The following is a 17,993-nucleotide window of genomic DNA, read 5'->3' on the forward strand; positions in this document are numbered from 1 at the left end:
CCCTTAAGTTTGCTTTACTCAGAAAAGCAACCTTCCTTTTGAAATCTTCCAAGAGATACTACTGGATCCTTTCACGCTTCCTGAAATGGTGGTGCACTGTGCTTGACTGGAATTAATGCTCAGAGAATCTGCTGGATACTACCATCTCTAAATGTCAATCCCAGGTGGGAAGGTAGCGGCTGAGCAGAAGGTTAGAGGAAACTGAAGTGTGGGTGGGAGGAGAGGTGAGAAGGACTGAGACGGGAAGGGACAGGGTGGCACAATGGAAGCAGCAAGGGCTCTGGAAATAGAACAGGGTTTCCATTCCATTGCCCAGTCACCAAAGGTGGGTCTTTGAGTAAGACGCTTACAATGTGTCCAGATCTCAGTTTGCTCATCTTTAAAGAAAGCAATTATCAATGAATAACAGTGATTAATAATAGATGTTTCAAGATAGCTGAGCTCTGAAACCCTGCAACAGTAGAAATGAAAAGCATAGTATCACAGTGTCTGAAAGTGGCTGCTAAGAGATAATGGCCTCACTGGAACTAACAGAAGTTAGTGTTTCTTTTGATGATAATATCAGAAGGACAACTGATTTTATTAAATACAAGTAAACTCAAAACATAACCATGTTACCAGTACGGACACTGGGAATCACTAACTCTGACTCCACTCTGAGGGGCGCTGACACTAGCTGAGTGCGGAACTGCTGAATGTATGTTTGTGTTTCTACACCCTAAGATGTTCTCCCAAGTAAACTGGGGTAAAATGAAAATTAAAGGGAAGACAGAGTGGAGAAAACATTTTAAAGGATATCAAAGTATGAAGATACGCAAACTGATGCTAAAATTTCGAATTAAAACTAGACCAGAATATTTACATATTTTATTAAATCTTTACAATCAGTAATTATAATCAAATACACAATTATATACAAGGATTATATACATTTTGCCCAGACTTTTACATCACAGTACATAGTTTCCCTTAGAAATATTGTATACATTTATCACCAAACAATAAAATCCAACAACAGTAGTGTTACAGCACCTGTTAGTACAGACATCTTTTTCATAAATTACATCATAAGAAAATATACGGCTGTAAATTGGGCTTTTAAAAATGTCTTTTATAAAATCTGAACATACAATATTTCATTCACAGAATGTTTTTTTTTCTATGTTCTGACTGAAGCCTTGTGCATAAAACGACTGGTTGGAATAGTTACTAACACTCCCCCCACCACCGAAAACTATAAGCACTATTTGAATTACTGATGCTGAGCTTTCATTATGATGAATTTGGCATGGGGTTTGGTGAGAGAACAAATGCTGGTTTTACTATAAAAAGCGTTGTGTGATGGAATTAGAATTAAAAATAATTCTTAAGAGAGTAATTATATTAGAGAAATTAAAGTCAGAGCGTGCACAATTTTTCATTTTACTCTCTAATACTGTGAAGAAAGGGAAAAGTATAATATCAAAAAATTATTTGTTCTGAAGCAACTATTCTTGTTGGAAGCCTATTAAGGTTAAACAGAGAAACAAAAAACACACACAGAAACCTACCTAAGAAAATATCCCATCCCAAACATATCTAGTAAATTACAATTCTTTCACATCTAAAACTTTATGGTAAAAGTATTGCAAATTAGGGTATATCATTTCAATGGACTTTCATAAGCAGAAAAACTACAGCTATTTTTAGTAGGTAAACAAGTTAAGTTTTAAAACTTGAAAATACCTGAATTAAATATTTGCTCTAATATTTAACTTTTAACTTTCAGATAAAATCCTTACTTGATTCCAGGTTTGTAAACATTGTATAAATCCTTCTTATTCAAACAATTTTATGGCTGTGGTGACCACTTCAGCTCTGTTTCTATGCAGTCAACATTTTTACTGAGGTAGACCAGATGTTTCTAAAATTCAGGGTCTCATAGGATCCCCTGAATCTTTAGGAAGTAAATCAAATGTATATAAAAGGGAATTAAAAAAACAAAACATAAAAAAACCTAATGCTGTTGGAATTTTTTAATGAACTCAAAAACAACTTTATGGCAGTATGTCAAATAAGAAATGTAGAGTCAATTGCAATGTTGGAGTTCTGAAGCTGAATGTTACACCTTCTTTCCTTAAATGGGAAAAATCAAGTTTCATTCCTTCTGGGTGTTAAGTATAAATTTTTTTTAGGATTCACTTTTCTAAACCAGTGAATAATTTGCTTCTAGACCTCAATGAATAGCAACAACTCCCCCTAACGGCCAAAGGAAGGGAGAGTGACAGTAAGCTGGCTTTTCCACTGTATGCCACAAGATCTTTGGTGGAAAAAAATTGTTGTTTTGATAACTTAGAAAAGTTAGATTTAGACTACAATGGCTCTGAGCTACAAATACAAAATCAAATCACTGAATATAAGGCTTCTGTAATCAAAATCTTAGAGGAACATCTGCTCCTTTCTCCAAGCCCCAGTCCTATAAATCAAGGCAAGTCAAGTAATTAAGCTTCAGCTATTTTGGCAGCTTTGCAATTAAGGTGAACAAAGCACTATGTCTATCCTTTCGTATACTCTGTGTATTATAGTTCAATATTCTTACACCAAATTTCACATGCAGTGACTAAAAATATCCATTTGGGTGTCAGGTTTAATTAAGACCCAATGAAGATTTTTGTACTTCCCCCCCCAACCCCCAAAGTGAATTCTCTATTAGATTTATTACTTACTGACCCAATTAAGTTTAGCTGGAATTTTTTTAAAGCAGCTATTAATCCCCTTATAAAATATGTTTACCTGGGATCTAAGACATACTGTACATGAATATACATAACTACAATACAGCACTGCTGTTCTTTTAACAGCTCCATATACAGTTTAGGTTCATCAGTACTTCAAAACTGTTTTACGAGAAGGTTATTATATAATGTCATAGTAAAGAGAAAGGAAATTAAGTCTCACAAATATTCCTTTAGACTGATTCAGGTTTTTAAAAATAAATAAAATGAGTAAAGCCATGATTTCAACTACAGGGCTATCTACAAATGTCAATAAACACAAAGTTTTTTTAAAACTTAAGTGTGGCCAGCACCAGACTGCCACAAAAAAGAAAAAAAAAAAGGGAAAAAATTCTCATCCATCTATATGTCTATATGTTAGTTGCTACTGTGTAAGTTTTTTACACAGGTTACCATAGACTAATTTTCAAGTGCGTATCAGAAGGAATATTTGTTTAAAAAAAAGCAAAAGCAAACTTAAAAACCATGCTTCGACAGAAAATGTGACAGACTCCTGAAGCACAACTTTAGAAACCATAGTTTTGAAGGAGAAAAAAAAAATAGTAGCTACCCCAGGATTTTTAGATCACTACCAGTTTTATCAAGGCTCCCTAAGATAGAAAAATGGAAGAAAATGTATTCAGTTATTGGCGATATGGGCCTTGTGGCTCAAACTGCACACTAACCATGGCATGGAGTAAGGCTGATGGCTAGAGGTAATCACCTCTAAGGAAAATGAACTGGAAAAAAACGATAATTTACCCTACAAGGATATAACATTATGTTCCATTTCAGAGTAGTCACAGCTTTCCCTATGGAAGGCCCAATGGCAAGTTCATATTGCAACTATATTCTAGTTTCTCCCTTACTCCATTTTCCAAACATATTAAGTAACCAATATCCAAGATATATTATCTGACCTTTTTCCTTGGTCCCAATGATTAGTATTTATATAGAGAACTCACTGAGGAAAGTACACTGGCTTCGGCTTTGGTTTAAATGAAAAGGACATTGTTAAGAGGAAGAGTCAAGTCATCTTGATCATCTATTACACAGCAAAGCAGGGGAAGTGATGAGCAAAGACACTTTTCCCCATGAACGCGTCTGCTTCATAACCACTCAGGTCACTTCGAGTGTTTCTGTGAAGGCAGCACAACCAGAATGCCCACAGCACTCGTGTTTCCCAAAAGGGCCTCTAACCCCAAAACCAAGACAGCTGAGCTTCCTTTAATTAGAAAGCGATACAAATGCCTATTCCCCACCCCACTATTAACTGAATCTGTTTCTTGTCTATCCAGAGACCGCAGAAATCTGCTTCCTAGGCACGTCCAGCAAGCTTTTCCTGGCCTGAGGTGCTGCCGGGTAGTGCGATGTTCTCATCTGAGGGGGGAACTGTGAGCTTCCCTGTTGGGTGGGACAGTCTGAAACGAGGTCAATCCTGCCAGGCGCGCTCTGGATCCCTACGCCAGCCACCATCCCCGTCAGAACGTGGTCGCTCATCACCACGCTTACCGCCTCCCACCGGAGAGTCCGCTTGGTGTGAGGGAGTCCATTAACCACAGTTTACCTCTTCTTTTTAAATACCTACCAGGAGGTGCTTCAGTGAGTCATAGTTCATCCTTCTCCATCATTTCAAATGCTTCTATATCTTCATTCCAGTCTGCTAATATGGAGTCCATGGGCTGTACCTTTTTGCCCCAGCTCACGTTGGGAGTGGGCTCGTCCTCAGTTTCTGACTGTTCTTGCACTTGGTTATCTAAATCTGTACATTCACCATCAAGGCTGGGGGGCTCATGGTTTTCCATGGGATTAGAATTCTGTTCGGAAGGAGAGACGCTTGCAGCACTGTCCGTGTCTGCTGGAGATAACGATTCTGGTTGGGAATCTGGCGAGCGTTCCTCAGAAGACTCTTGATCAACTAACTCCACCTCCTGAGAACCTGATATAACCGGGTCCACACTCTGATTCTGAGAGTCATTTTCGGAGGATGGCTGTTCTTCATTTTCCATCTCTGGATCTGTGTATGAAAGAGACAAACTTCATGCTCCTTTTTCCTTTAAAAAATTGATCTCACTTTCAAAAGCATACTGGTTTTTGCAATAAAATGAAGAAGTAGAAGTTAAAGAAAATCATGTTAATGCAGAACAGTGAACAGTAACAATGAAGGGTAAAAGATTGCCTTATAATAACGCAATCACATTTTCCTGTATATTCATTTTGCAAAATGGGACATTAGAAAATAAATGTTCTTCCAAATTGAAAAGAATGACTAATAACTGATGAGACTGCCTTCAATGGATATTAGTAAATGCCAAGAACTATACTAAACAATACTATGAAACTACATATAAATTCACATCATATATCAAAAATTTATTAAATATCTAAATTTAGGAGACCTTGCACATAAGACCATATTAAATAGAATAAATTTTAAATAGCACATACTCGTATCATTGCTATATCTTAAGATAACATTCTTTTGGAAAGTAAAATTCCCACTCAGTAAGCCATGAAAATGCAGGTAATACAAAATTTTGGACGATTTAAGGCTATTAATGAGATTAAGTAAAATATTTTCATAAAGCCAAGAACTAAGATTACTTACAAAATTCTATTTCATTATTGTTGGTCTATGAATTATAAACTATAATCATTCCAAAATCCACTGGAAGGCGCAACAGCAGGTTAAACCTCTTATAATGAATATACAATGAAACCACGAGAGGCATTTTATTTAGGGTTCCTACAAGGAAGTGCCTAAATAGCATTGACGCCCACATGCTGCATGCTCCTGGGTCTCTGCAGTCCATCTGCAAATATCTCCTGAGTGTCCGCTGTGGCGCAGGCACTCTGTAAGGTGCTAGGGAGAAAACTAGGCAGATACACACACCAGACCTGCCCTGACGGATCTTACAGCCCGTCAGGGAAAACGACATTTACAAAGAATCACACAAAATAAATGGAGACCTCTGTGACACATGTTAAGGAGATTTGAGGGTTTCCTTCAGAAAGTGATACCTGGGCTGAGACTTAAAAGGTAAGTAGAGTTTGTTAGTCAAAGAAGGGAAGATGGAACTATTCTAAAACCAGAAAAACGAAAGGAAACAACAGGCGCGCAGGAAGGTATTGGTGGGTGTGTGTATACACCCCGATGAGGTGGGAGAACCTGACTGGGGAAGTTCCAGTTCCTCGGGTGTGTGTTGGGGGAAGAGGGACGAAGGTGAGGCGTGCCCACACATTCTCTAAGCTGTGAAAAAGGGACATTTTAACGAGACAATTAGGGAACCGCCCAAAGAAGAAAAAGGGAGCTGGCTGGCTGGAGTTCATTTATGCTAGGCTACCCTAAATTCAAGGGAGAACCAAAACAAAGAAACCAAAGAAAAACCCTTCAAGTTTCTTTCCACGTTGTATTAGCTAGGAAAAGGTGTAGGGCTATTTCACCTAGTAATAAAGATTGTGCTTTTGGCAAAAAATTACCGTAGGGTTACATATTATACAATATTGTTTTGGAAATCTAGCTAACACAATAGGATAACAGTCAGTGTAAATACAGGAAAAGGAAAGAACAAATTGTATTTTCAGGTTGTATTATATACTTAAACTCAATGCAACTCTTTAATTTTTAAAAACACTATTAAATGAATTTGATAAGGAATAAAAATAAGATAAATAGGCAAATAGCAATAACCCCTCTATAGTAGCAGTAACTGGTTAGAAATAAAATTAAGCACCCTTTTCATAATCAAAAGCTACGAAACACAGAATTTAAATGTATTATGAAAGATCCAAGCCCTGTATTGCTTAATACTATAAAATCTTAATGAAAACATAAAACAAGATCTGATTAAATTTACAAGTGTATATTCCTGGAGGGAAAGTCTTAACATTTAAAATTTTCCCATTTTATAAGTAAAGCATGCAATTATACAATTCCGAAATAAATCCCATTGCTACTTCTTTTTGTTTACTTTTGGGAACAGATTTTTAAATTCCTATGGAAAAATATACATTAAAGAGAAATCAAGAAATTCTGAAAAGAATTAGTGAGAGTTGCCTTCTCATATATTAAAATCTATTCAAAACAGCAAACTTTTATTGTTGGCACAGGAATAAAGAGATTAGTGCAAAAGAAGAGCAAGTTCAGAAACAGATCAAATATATAAGAATATCTGATAGCCAAAGCAGCAGCAATCAGTAAAGTAAAAATGGCAGCTGGAGAAATACACAAAGGAAGGAGGGAGTGTCTGCCACTCTGCTGTAATACAAACCTTCATTCTAAGGTGCCTGCTGTCATCAGTATAGAGCAGGGGTGTCCAAACTTTTTTCAACGTTTTTCACCAAGGGCCATATGCGGTAAAATACACAAACAGCCGGGCCACTCACTCGAGGTCAAGTACGTATTACCTCACCTGGTTTATTTAAGTAAACTAAACATATTTTTGGAATTTGCTGCGGGCCAATAAAAAATGGATCGCAGGCTGCAGCTGGCCCGCGGGCCACAGTTTGGACACCACTGGTATAGAGCATCATAGTTCTAAAAGCAAAACCACTGACTACATCGTTAAATTCAGGAACGGTGTATCAGAAACACAGGGAGCAAAAAAAGCATACAGAAAATCTCAAAATACAAAGAAAAGGAAATAATTAAGTTTTAATAAAAAAAGGACCAGGGAAACTTGCGCAAAGACTTAAAGACTGGATGCTCTATAATTATTCATTCATCTCTACAACCAGCATTTACTGTACTGGAATACAGAGATGAGAAACAGGTAAAGTACAAGGCAATACAAATGTCAAAATAGAACTATATTAAACAGACGCCCTCCAATTTTACCTGAGAATAAGAGAAATTTCATGAAGAAGATGGCATTTAAACTTTGAGGCTAAATGTCCTCAAAGAAGAAAAAGGCCATGGCTGTGGGGATAGGGATGGAGAAAGCATTCCCAGAAAGAGGGAAGTGATTTTGTAAATGCAAAATTGCACCAGAAAACATGCCAAGGTTGGAGAAGGGAGGGTAGGTAAGTATCAATTCTGCCAACAAGAATGATTTGGGTGTTCCTTTCCCAGCAAAGAGGTTGTCTGCACCATACTAGATTTTTCTCCCCAGAATCAAATCCCTTCCAAAAGCAATCTAAGTTTTAAAGTTCCACTTTAGGACACATTTACCCCAATCAACTTCAGTGGGGGATAATCTTAGGAAAAATAACTAACACCGCCAGGCTTAAATCTTGACCAGCTCAAACCAGGGGACCTTTCTTTTCTTTCCCCCATTTTCTCGGTCTGCCTCTTCATTGGACAGACACAAATAGAGGAGTAGCCCTGAAAACATCCGTCTATGCTCTTAAGGCACTGTAGACACACACTGCAAACAGCAAGCATGGTAACGTATTGAAACTTTAAAAGGCTGATTTTTTTTTCCCTTGAGAAATAATCTTGAGAGAAGGAAATTGATTATAAACTATTTCAATTTGGATCTAAAGGTAATGACACAGTATCTTTTCGTTCGTGGGCGCAGGGTTGGAATTATTGAGTACCTTTATAAACTTGACATTTTAGAAAGACAGGACACATGAGAAACATGGTAAGAAAAATTTTACTTAACTTTTAGAAGTGTGGCTGGTTTTAGAAGTGTGATGGTATGACTGGAAGAAGCACCATTTCCAGTTGATAAATTACTAATTCTTTACCGTGTTTCCCCCAAAATAAGACCTAGCCAATCAGCTCTACTGTGTCTTTTAGAGCAAAAATTAATATAAGACCGGGTCTTATATTATATATCATATATATGTTATATATACTATATTATTATATATTATAAATCATATATTATATTATTATATATTATATATCACATATTATATTATATAAGACCCAGTCTTATAGTAAAATAGACCAGGTTTTATACTAATTTTTGCTCCAAAAGACACATTCCAGCTGATTGTCCAGTGAGGTCTTATTTTCGGGGAAATACGGTACTTTTGAAGAAGAATGTGTACAATAGTCCCCTCCTATCTGTGGGGATGTGTTCCAAGACCCCTAGTGGATGCCTGAAACCGCAGATAGTACTGAACCCTGTGTGTGTATATATATATATATATATATATATATATATATATATATATATACACACACACACACACACACACACACACACACACACACACACCATGTTGTTCGCAAACATACAGACCTATGATAAACTTTAATTTATAAATTAGGCACAGTAAGAGATTAACAACAACAATAATAGAACAATTATAACAATATACTGTAATAAAAGTTATGTGAATGTAGTCTCTCTCTCTCAAAACACCTGGTAACTGATCTGGCTACGTACTAAGTGACTAATGGGCAGTAGTGTACGTAGTGTGGATATGCCGGATAATTCACATTCAGAAAGGCATGCAATTTAAAACACGAATTATTTCTGGAATTTTCCATTTAATATTTTTGGACCGTGCTTGACCATGGGTAACTGAAACTGTGGAAAGTGAAATTTCACATAAAGGAGGGGCTATTGTAATAAGATATCTGAACACTTTTGCTAGCAGATAGGACTACTGCTGATATTTCTATATTAATGACTGGGCCTTATCAGAATAAGAAGGTGGGAGTGGGGGCTTGTTCTGGGGTTTCTATATTCTGTATTAACATGTGGGAAGAACTGCTCGAGCAAAACTATGTGATTTTATAAGGGAAATATGTATTTATGGAATGAGATTTTAGAAAGGGCAATCTGGTGGACATTGTAATGCTTAGATTTTAATGATGCTCTATTTGGTGTACTTAATATAATCCTAGTACCCTGGTGGTATAGTATGTCCAGATACATACAGTGTTTCCCGAAAATAAGACCGGGTCTCATTAATTTTTGCTCTAAAAGACGCATTAGGGCTTATGTGTAGGGGATGTCATCCTGAAAAATCATGCTAGGGCCTACTTTCCTGGTTAGGTCTTATTTTCAGGGAAACACGGTAGGTGGGAGATTAAAAAAAAGGGGTGCCTTCTTGGTCTTTTTCAGTGTTCCTCAAAGCGTAGCTGAGTACAATAACCTGGGATGCTTGTTTAAAATTTCATATTCTGATTCCCTCACCTTAAGAGTCTGATTCAAGATTCTGTAGTAGGACTCAGGAATCTACACTTTTAACAAGTACATCAGCTGATTCTGATGCAGAAGAGAAACACGAATGAACGCAGTAAGAGCACAAGATAAATTAATGACAACCACTGCCATTCACTTCGTAGGCTATTTTCTTAAGTGAATAAAGCAGCCGATTTAATAAAACCATTATCATTTATTTTTGTTACATTGATAAATATTAGCAATTATAACTTGTTGCTGATTTAGTTAATAAAGCTGTATAGTTCTTGAAAAGAACCACACAAAAACGGGAGTTTTTTAAAAACTTGTCGAAAGATCACTCTATAACAGAATCAGTTCAATAAATTTATAGACTATGCTAATTTTAAAATGTACATGGTTTAAATAAGGCCCCTTTACTGCAAGATTCTTAAGGGAATAACGTTCACATAATTTTTTTGTAGTGCTATAATTTATCTTTTCTTATATCCTATCTCTGGGACGGCACGCTTTAACATGATTTCACAGCTCTAACCCCATGCACCCCTACAAACATGAGTTTTTAAAACAAGTCGGTATTATAAATATTTTACATTGTATTCAAATAAAAAGTGACCAAAAGTAATACGTGCCAAAACAATAATGTCTGTTAGTGACTTGCATGGACACAGACTAGTGAATTCATATTATAATATATGGGATATTTAATTTATAGGATTTGTTATGACAGGATCAGTAAAGAATTATTATGGGACAGCTGACTAGACATGAAAATAATCTAATTACATTAAATCAGATATTATTGTGGTATCCACTGAAAAAAATTATATACATGTGTACACGTGTGTGCATATGTGTTATGTATGTGTATATGTATACACACATACATATAATTTATGTATTAATGCAAGATACTTACTACTATTAATAAGGTAGCTTGGAATCATTTTACCTTTTATTATTGCTGCTGAAATTCCAATGGTAGCACAAAATAGGGGGGGAAAAAGCAAAGGCATTAACGAGTTACATGGAATAATAATTTGCCTGCATTTGATGTGCCTAAATGCATATATAAAGGAAAGAAGATCTGAGTTTAGAAAAAGGGCTCAGAAAAAACATCAGGTACATAGGAGGATTAAAGAAGACTAGAAATCCTTTTTATTCTGTTTCCATCTATAACATCCTTTCATACATATATCCTACCCACCTCATTGCTCTTAAATAGCTGACATGTGAAAGAACCTCAAATAAGAAAAATGCAATACAAGAAGACAAGATAAAATACTGATTTGGCTAGCACTAGATAACTGCTAAACTTTTTTTTTTTTTACTGCTCCATTTGGAAGTTATAGCGAATTGAGTCAGTTTCCTACATAGCTGTCAAACAAACGTCCCAGGGGATTCAACAACCCTATACAAATTATACAACTTGATCCATTTAAGAAGGATGGGAGGAGTATAGCCTATAGGTGTCTCCAGTGGATAAGAAAGATCATTAGCGTGAGTGAGATCACAGCCTATGTCTGATGGTTCACTTTCCCTCTTTTCTCCCCTATTCCTGGGTGTGAAACTATAAAAGAATACTAGTAAGACCTTGCATTTATACAGTAATTGGGGTTTCAAAGAGCTTCCAAATTACTAACAAACATTTTGGCCTAGAGAGAACTATACAATACACTCTCATAAATTAATACGGCATGCATGCTACCTTGTTCTTCAGACACCAGCCATTTGCAAGTCTTGTTAACTTATAAATAGATCTTAGTGGAGAGAAGCTGCTAGGTTTCTACTGCCTTCAGGACAGTGATCACTTGATTATAGGTGGCCTGGTGAAGCCCAATTACTATTACGTTGCACACAGTACCATTCTATACCATCTCATTTTACTCCTTATGAAAGAAATGTAAGACGCAGATTCAGTGAAATTGAATGGTGAACATTTGTGGATGTTAAAATGACTCTCTAGATGTAATCTCTTGCATTTTTATCACTGGGCAGAAATATAGCAAAAATCATAAATTACACATTACAATATAATTCTAAAAACATCCTAAGTCAGCACAGCCAAATAAATGTTTCGCTGCTCTTATTTCCAAATGAAAAATCTATTTTGAAACCATCTTCTAAAAATTCTACGGATTTTACCAGTGAACCAAACATCAGTTTTTTATAAATCACTTCTGTTATCAAACTAGCAAAATGAATGCTAGCCTGCATAAAAAACCCGATGATTTTTACCCTTACCTCGATCTTTCGCTTTGTCAGAAAGGAGCACTTCTACCTCCTCATACTCCCGGATAGCATCCAGTATGATACTTCCTTCTTTGCTGAATAAGAAAAGCATTGGGATCTTGATGTCATCTGTGTCCTTCCCATCACCTGCCATCTGGAACAGAGGGGCAGTATCACTGCTGCTCCCCTCATTGTCATCTAGCCGGAAAATGAATAGGGCAAACATAAAAACAGGTGACTGTTAAGAAGGTCTACCTACCCATCTTTACTGTTTTTAACCTGTGGCAGCATTAATTTTATGCATAAAGAACCATAAGAACAAACATACTTTTTGGGCCCACTGATTCTACTCCTAGAAATTTACCCTGAGGAAATAATTCAAAAGAAGCAAAATGATCTATGCCCAAAGTGGTTTATGGAAGTAATATTTATAATTGTGAACAACTGTAACCTATTACAATTATAATGTACTACCTGATGAAACACACAGAAAAAGCAAAATATTATTACATGAAAAAATAGATCAGAAAATTCTATGATTATGACTAAAAATTTCATGTGCTATGAAAAAGCCTAGAAATGGAAAACTTCAGACTTGGATGATAAAGAGAACTATGAATGAAATTTTATTGTTTAAGATTTCCTCTAATGGCATTATATTCTCTTACAAAACTACAAATTGACAGTTCTGTTTTATATACTATTCACAAAGAATACTTACGACTATAGTGGTTCTTCCTCTATAAGTTGAATGAAGCACTATTGCTATTTTATACTGGTTAATAACAGTAGCAGGACTGCTAACTACTGTTTTACTGGTGACGCCAATTACGTCCACCCCTAGTCTCACATGCCAGTCTCCCTGGAGAATCTGCCTGTCCCTTGTCAGAGAGCTTGCACCGATAGGCCCTGCTAAGTAGAGAATACCACATAGGACTCAGCCCCTTGGCATAACTGACTAGACAAAAGAGGACTACCCGACCCCCAGTCTTTCTGGGGGACCTGGAGGTTGCACACAGAAAGACTATTTCAGGTAGCAATGGGAAATGCCATTTTGGAACTAATGAGCAAAGAGGGAGCAGGTTGGCAGGAAACTGGAGAATGAAGCACAACTGCAGAGACATGCAGAGTTCTGTTCTCTGTGTCTCCAGGAGGTTCCAGAGATAGACAGAGATGTGAAAAACACTAGCTATCATGGTTCCTGATGACTCTTAGTTCCCACTTCTACTTCCTTAGAATGCTCAGTTGTATTTCTTACTCTTGGGTTCAATAAAAATAATTCCATTGCCAAGTAGTACACAAACTTGCCTTCTTAAACCAGCTTACATAAATTGTCTTTTGTAGCCAAATGATTTCTAAGATAATTTGTCTTCTAGTACTTGCAATAAAAAACAACTAAGTCCCAATTTGCTCAATTATATACAATTAAAATCAAACAAAATGCCTCATCAGATATGAAATAACTTAGGGGGAAGAAGTTACAACACAAGAAAGTTTCCCCTTAAAAATTAAATTTTCAAAAAAAAAAAAAATTAAATTTTCTGAGAATAAGGATCATTGCCTCTTAATTTATTTACCCACAGAACTCAGTATAGGATTCTGTAACAAATAGAAAACGTTTGACTTGACAAGCCTTGCAGAATATAGAATACTAAGAGCATTAGACTTCACCAAAAATTAGGGAAACTAAAATATTCCACATATGTTCCAGACTTCATTTTTAATATTTTATATTTTTAAAATCTCAGTAAGACATGTTCAAAATGATAGTGATATTAAGCTATTAAATTTTTTAATAAAAATAATCTCAGGGTGCATATAGCCAAGGATAAAGAAATGACTTAAGTCAGGCATTAGCATACTTTCCTATATTTGGCCAGATAGTGAATATTTTGGGTTTTCCGATTCTCTGCTGAAATCACTCAACTCCACCCCTGTAGCTTGAAAGCGTAAACACGGTGGCAAGGCTGTGTTACAATAAACTTTTACAAAACCAGGCAGTGAGCTGGACTTGGCCTGCAGGCCAATAACTGATTTAAGTTATTAAGCAGAAATTTTCCTGATACTTACTTAACTAATGAAATTTATGCATTCATTAAATCAACATTGGAGTGCCCATATGGGAGATAAGCAAAAGGAATAATAATTTTTCACTGAAGTAAATTATAGTATCTTAAATGTCTTAACTTTTATTTACCCTGAATTCAAAAAAGGAAATCTATCCTAATTAGAAATAAAAAATTCAAAATGGATTTCCCCTGTGAGAGAAATTATGCAAAAGAACTAACTTCACAACTAGGATGTGACCACAGAATTCCCAGTTCTTTTTTAATGTAAATGCCTATTTACTTAAAGCGTAGAAAAGCTGATTCTTTTTCTTGATAGTTATGGCCTGTTTTTCTATGCAAACACAAAAGCAAAATACACAGCTTAAAATACCTGGAGGATATGATTTGAAGTTCATAATTTCAGGGGGAAAAGACCTAAAGAGAAAATATTTGCTAGCAACTAGTACTTATACCTATGATATGTCAGCCATTATGCTAAGAAATTTTATACATATTAGCTTCAAACTTTCTAACCATCTAAAAGATATTAACATTTTCACTGGAGCTCAAAAACTGTTCTACTGAATAAACAGATAAAGAAAGTGAAGCTGGGCCAAGTTGACACCACAGTTTTGTGGCAGAGCCAGGAACCCTCTCTCCTGTGTCTGACTCCAAAACCTGCAGCTTGGTGGCGGAATGGATATTTTCAATGGCTCCCACTGCAGGTGGCAGGATGTAATTCTTGCCCTTAGCAAGGCTTTGGATCTTACGAAAACATTTTCTTATCCATAACGTTGGTTGTTTTTACCACTCACCCTTACCCCACCTTCACACCTGACCCAAGAACTTTTACTGGCATTAATATACAGAAACCCAAATCTAGCCTTTCAAAAAAGACAGGAGATACACAGAAATTAAGAGTCATTAGATTACCTGTCCATTATGCCATCTAGTGAAGAAAAAAATACCAAAATCTTTGCTACAATTTCAGAAAACAAAAGGAAAAAATCCTAAAAATTACCTCCTCTGAGTCAACAGAATGAGGTGGAGGGTGACTTACCAATGACAATGCCACCAATGGCTCCAGCATTCTGGATGTTGCGTGCCTTTTCTGCGAACATGCACTGTCCTCTTTGTATCAAAGCAATTTTTCCCATCACTGCCTCAGGGTTGGTAAGCTCTGAACAACCATTGTATGGTCTACTGCTTGCAACAAATCCCCTTGTCTGTCAGAAATAAAAGTAACTTAAATATTCTTTTATCTTCTCAAATCACTATCTAGTCATTAAATAAAATTCAGTACCTGGAGCTTTAGGTAGACCTCATTTCTTTGCTAATGACAACATATCCCATATATATTTAGCATAAACTTTTGTTTTGAACATTTTGCATATCACAGTACACAACCAATATTTCTATCGTACTTTGCAGTTTATGAAATATTTTTATGTAAATTACTAAACCTGATCTTTATAATGAGCCTGAATGAAACAACACAGATAATATTTCCATTTTACAGAGGGGGAAACTGGGACTCAGGTTACATAATTTGCTCAAAGACACAATGGTAGTAAGGCAGATTCACTACATACCCACACCCACACTTACAACAGCTGGGAACCATTTTAAAACCATCACTGGTAACCAGAAACACTTTTGAAAGAGTGGAAAAAATAAGTTTAGTCTACACGAATCTGCAAGTAGTTCTTCTTCCTAGAAAAATTAAATCCACCAGAGAATTGATTTGAAAGATTTAGTGTAAAGATTTTAATATTCCTCTAGAATGTAAACTTCATGAGGGTGTGGATCTTCACGGGTTTTGTAAACTTGACATACAGCAAACACCTAAAATAGTGCCTAGAATATAGCAGGGACTCAATAAAGAGTTGCTGAATGGATGAATCAATCTATAAACCGACATAGCTTTATAATACACACTAGAAAACGTCTAAATTAGGGGTAATAGAGTTCAAAGCGCTTTGCCTTCTAATTATCAGGTTACTTGGGTTCTGGTCCCAGCTCTGCAACCAATAAATTTAGATGAACTTGTGAACCATTCAGCTATGTAGCTCTTCGTTTCCTATATTAAAACGAAGACAATGAACTAACTTAGTGGTCTTCCGAGCTTGCTCAGTGGAGCCTCAGCCTCTGATGCTCTCCACAGCCACCTGAGCACTTCTGCTTTTAGTTCTTCTCTACATTAAGCCTCTGAGCTAGATTCTTGTTCAAAGAAAGGTTCTAGTAGTTCTTAAAAATTCTGAAAACTATTTTTAGATAAATTAAAGATACTAAATGAGAGAACAGACCAAGAATTGGACAGTACCTGAACAATATTTTAAGTAAAATTCTGTAAGCATTTTATATATATATATATACACACACACATGTATATACACACATATATATATACATATATACACCTATACATATATATGTAAATTATGACTCAAAATTTGCAAGATATGCTTTTAAATTTATTTTATTCTGGAACACGGAATATTTAGGTTTTTAAAAATAAAATTAAAACTAAATTAGAAGAGACTAAGAAATTAGATAATACTTAAACAGTATTTTTAATTCAATTTCCATAAGCACATTATAAGTGTACACACCTCTTTATGCTTAGACAGATCTAGCCCAAACTGCGCTGGCCCAGCCGTCAGTACGACCCTGCCAAAAAACGGGTGGGACACAATCTGTACAGCTCGTGGAGGGAGCTGCTGTTCTTTTTGCTGCTGACTCGACAATTCAATCATCTCCTGCATGAACCTCAACCCATCTTCAGCGTCAATTGAACTAGCAGCCTGGGAAAGAAGCAGATCATTTTATCCTCCCTTTCTGGCAACATTTAACTTTTTCATTTTTTAAATAGTACTGCACTCTAGTCGTTTACTCTAAATTTTCTTCATTCAGTTTTGGTCCCTACCAAATATTTATGGCCTGATTTGTTCTAAAAAATATTACTTCGGGAAATATTTTCTGAAAATTACAATTCTTATCAATACCTCTTTCTTTCATTGTTCTACAAACCATTCTTGATACAAATTGATAATTGGACCACCACCCAATGATCAAATAATAGTCTTTGCTTATTTTCTCCACTGTCTCCCCTTTTAAGAAATAAACCTCATACGTGATCCGTACTTCCCTTCTTTGAAATTATGAACCAACAACCAGACTAAGTTCAAAACATAATTATTAGGCACCTATTATATCCCAGCACTTGACTAGGCACTGAGGAGATAGTCTTTTACTTTAAAAAGTTTGTATCTAGAGGAGAGAGACATGTAAAACTAGCTATAGTAAAATTTTTCAAGTGGGAAAGTGGACGGGAATGACCAATTTTGCCAGGGTGGGTCTGGGAAATATTGACAATGACATTTGAATTGAGTCTTAACAGCGGAAAAGCTGAAGAATGCCTGACTGACTGTAGCAGAAAAAAGATGGATTCCTGACACTTTATAGGAAAAGTCAATGGGACTTGATAGGAGTTAGAAGATAGAGGAGGATAGAAAGGAGTTATGAGACAGATATTCAAGCCTATCCTAAGATTTCTAGTTTGGTAACAGAGAACAACAGGGTTTACTAAAAGGGGGAACAAAAAGAAGGAAAGAGGCACAGAGGTAGGGGCAGGAAGAGATAATTCAGGTTTGGACAGACTTGAGATTGAGATGCAGAAATATATGACAGATCAAAGTTGGGTTTAAGAGTCAAGTTAGGAATCAGGGTTACACATGCATCTCTAAGAAATCAGGTGTACCAAGATGACAGCTGCTTGCAGAAACAGATGAGACTGCTGAAGAAGAGGATCGTGAGACGAGAAAGATCAGATTCTTTGGCAGTGCCTACACTGAGTGTTTGTGCCAAGAAAGGAC

The 17,993-nt window shown here is 36.1% G+C and overlaps 1 protein-coding gene across 4 annotated transcripts in view; it reads right to left on the reverse strand.

Annotated features, from left to right (window-relative positions):
* Positions 1 to 853: 853 nt before the first annotated feature.
* Positions 854 to 17,993, reverse strand: part of EDEM3 (ER degradation enhancing alpha-mannosidase like protein 3) — a 53,445-nt gene continuing 36,305 nt past the window's right edge. For 2 of the 4 annotated variants that reach the window (XM_074322440.1, XM_074322441.1), the window contains exons 17-21: positions 16,731 to 16,922; positions 15,179 to 15,344; positions 12,083 to 12,268; positions 10,758 to 10,805; positions 4,225 to 4,770 (exon numbers count right to left, since the gene is read on the reverse strand). In XM_074322440.1, the coding sequence (XP_074178541.1) occupies positions 4,361 to 4,770; positions 10,758 to 10,805; positions 12,083 to 12,268; positions 15,179 to 15,344; positions 16,731 to 16,922 (1,002 nt within the window). In that variant the 3' untranslated portion in view covers positions 4,225 to 4,360. Of the gene's footprint in view, positions 4,771 to 10,757; positions 10,806 to 12,082; positions 12,269 to 15,178; positions 15,345 to 16,730; positions 16,923 to 17,993 lie in introns of all 4 variants that reach the window. The other 2 variants (XM_019738076.2, XM_019738075.2) reach the window with 2 other exon arrangements.

This window comes from Rhinolophus sinicus, linkage group LG17 (assembly GCF_036562045.2).
Source record: "Rhinolophus sinicus isolate RSC01 linkage group LG17, ASM3656204v1, whole genome shotgun sequence".
In the NCBI taxonomy this organism is placed as follows: Eukaryota; Metazoa; Chordata; class Mammalia; order Chiroptera; family Rhinolophidae; genus Rhinolophus; species Rhinolophus sinicus.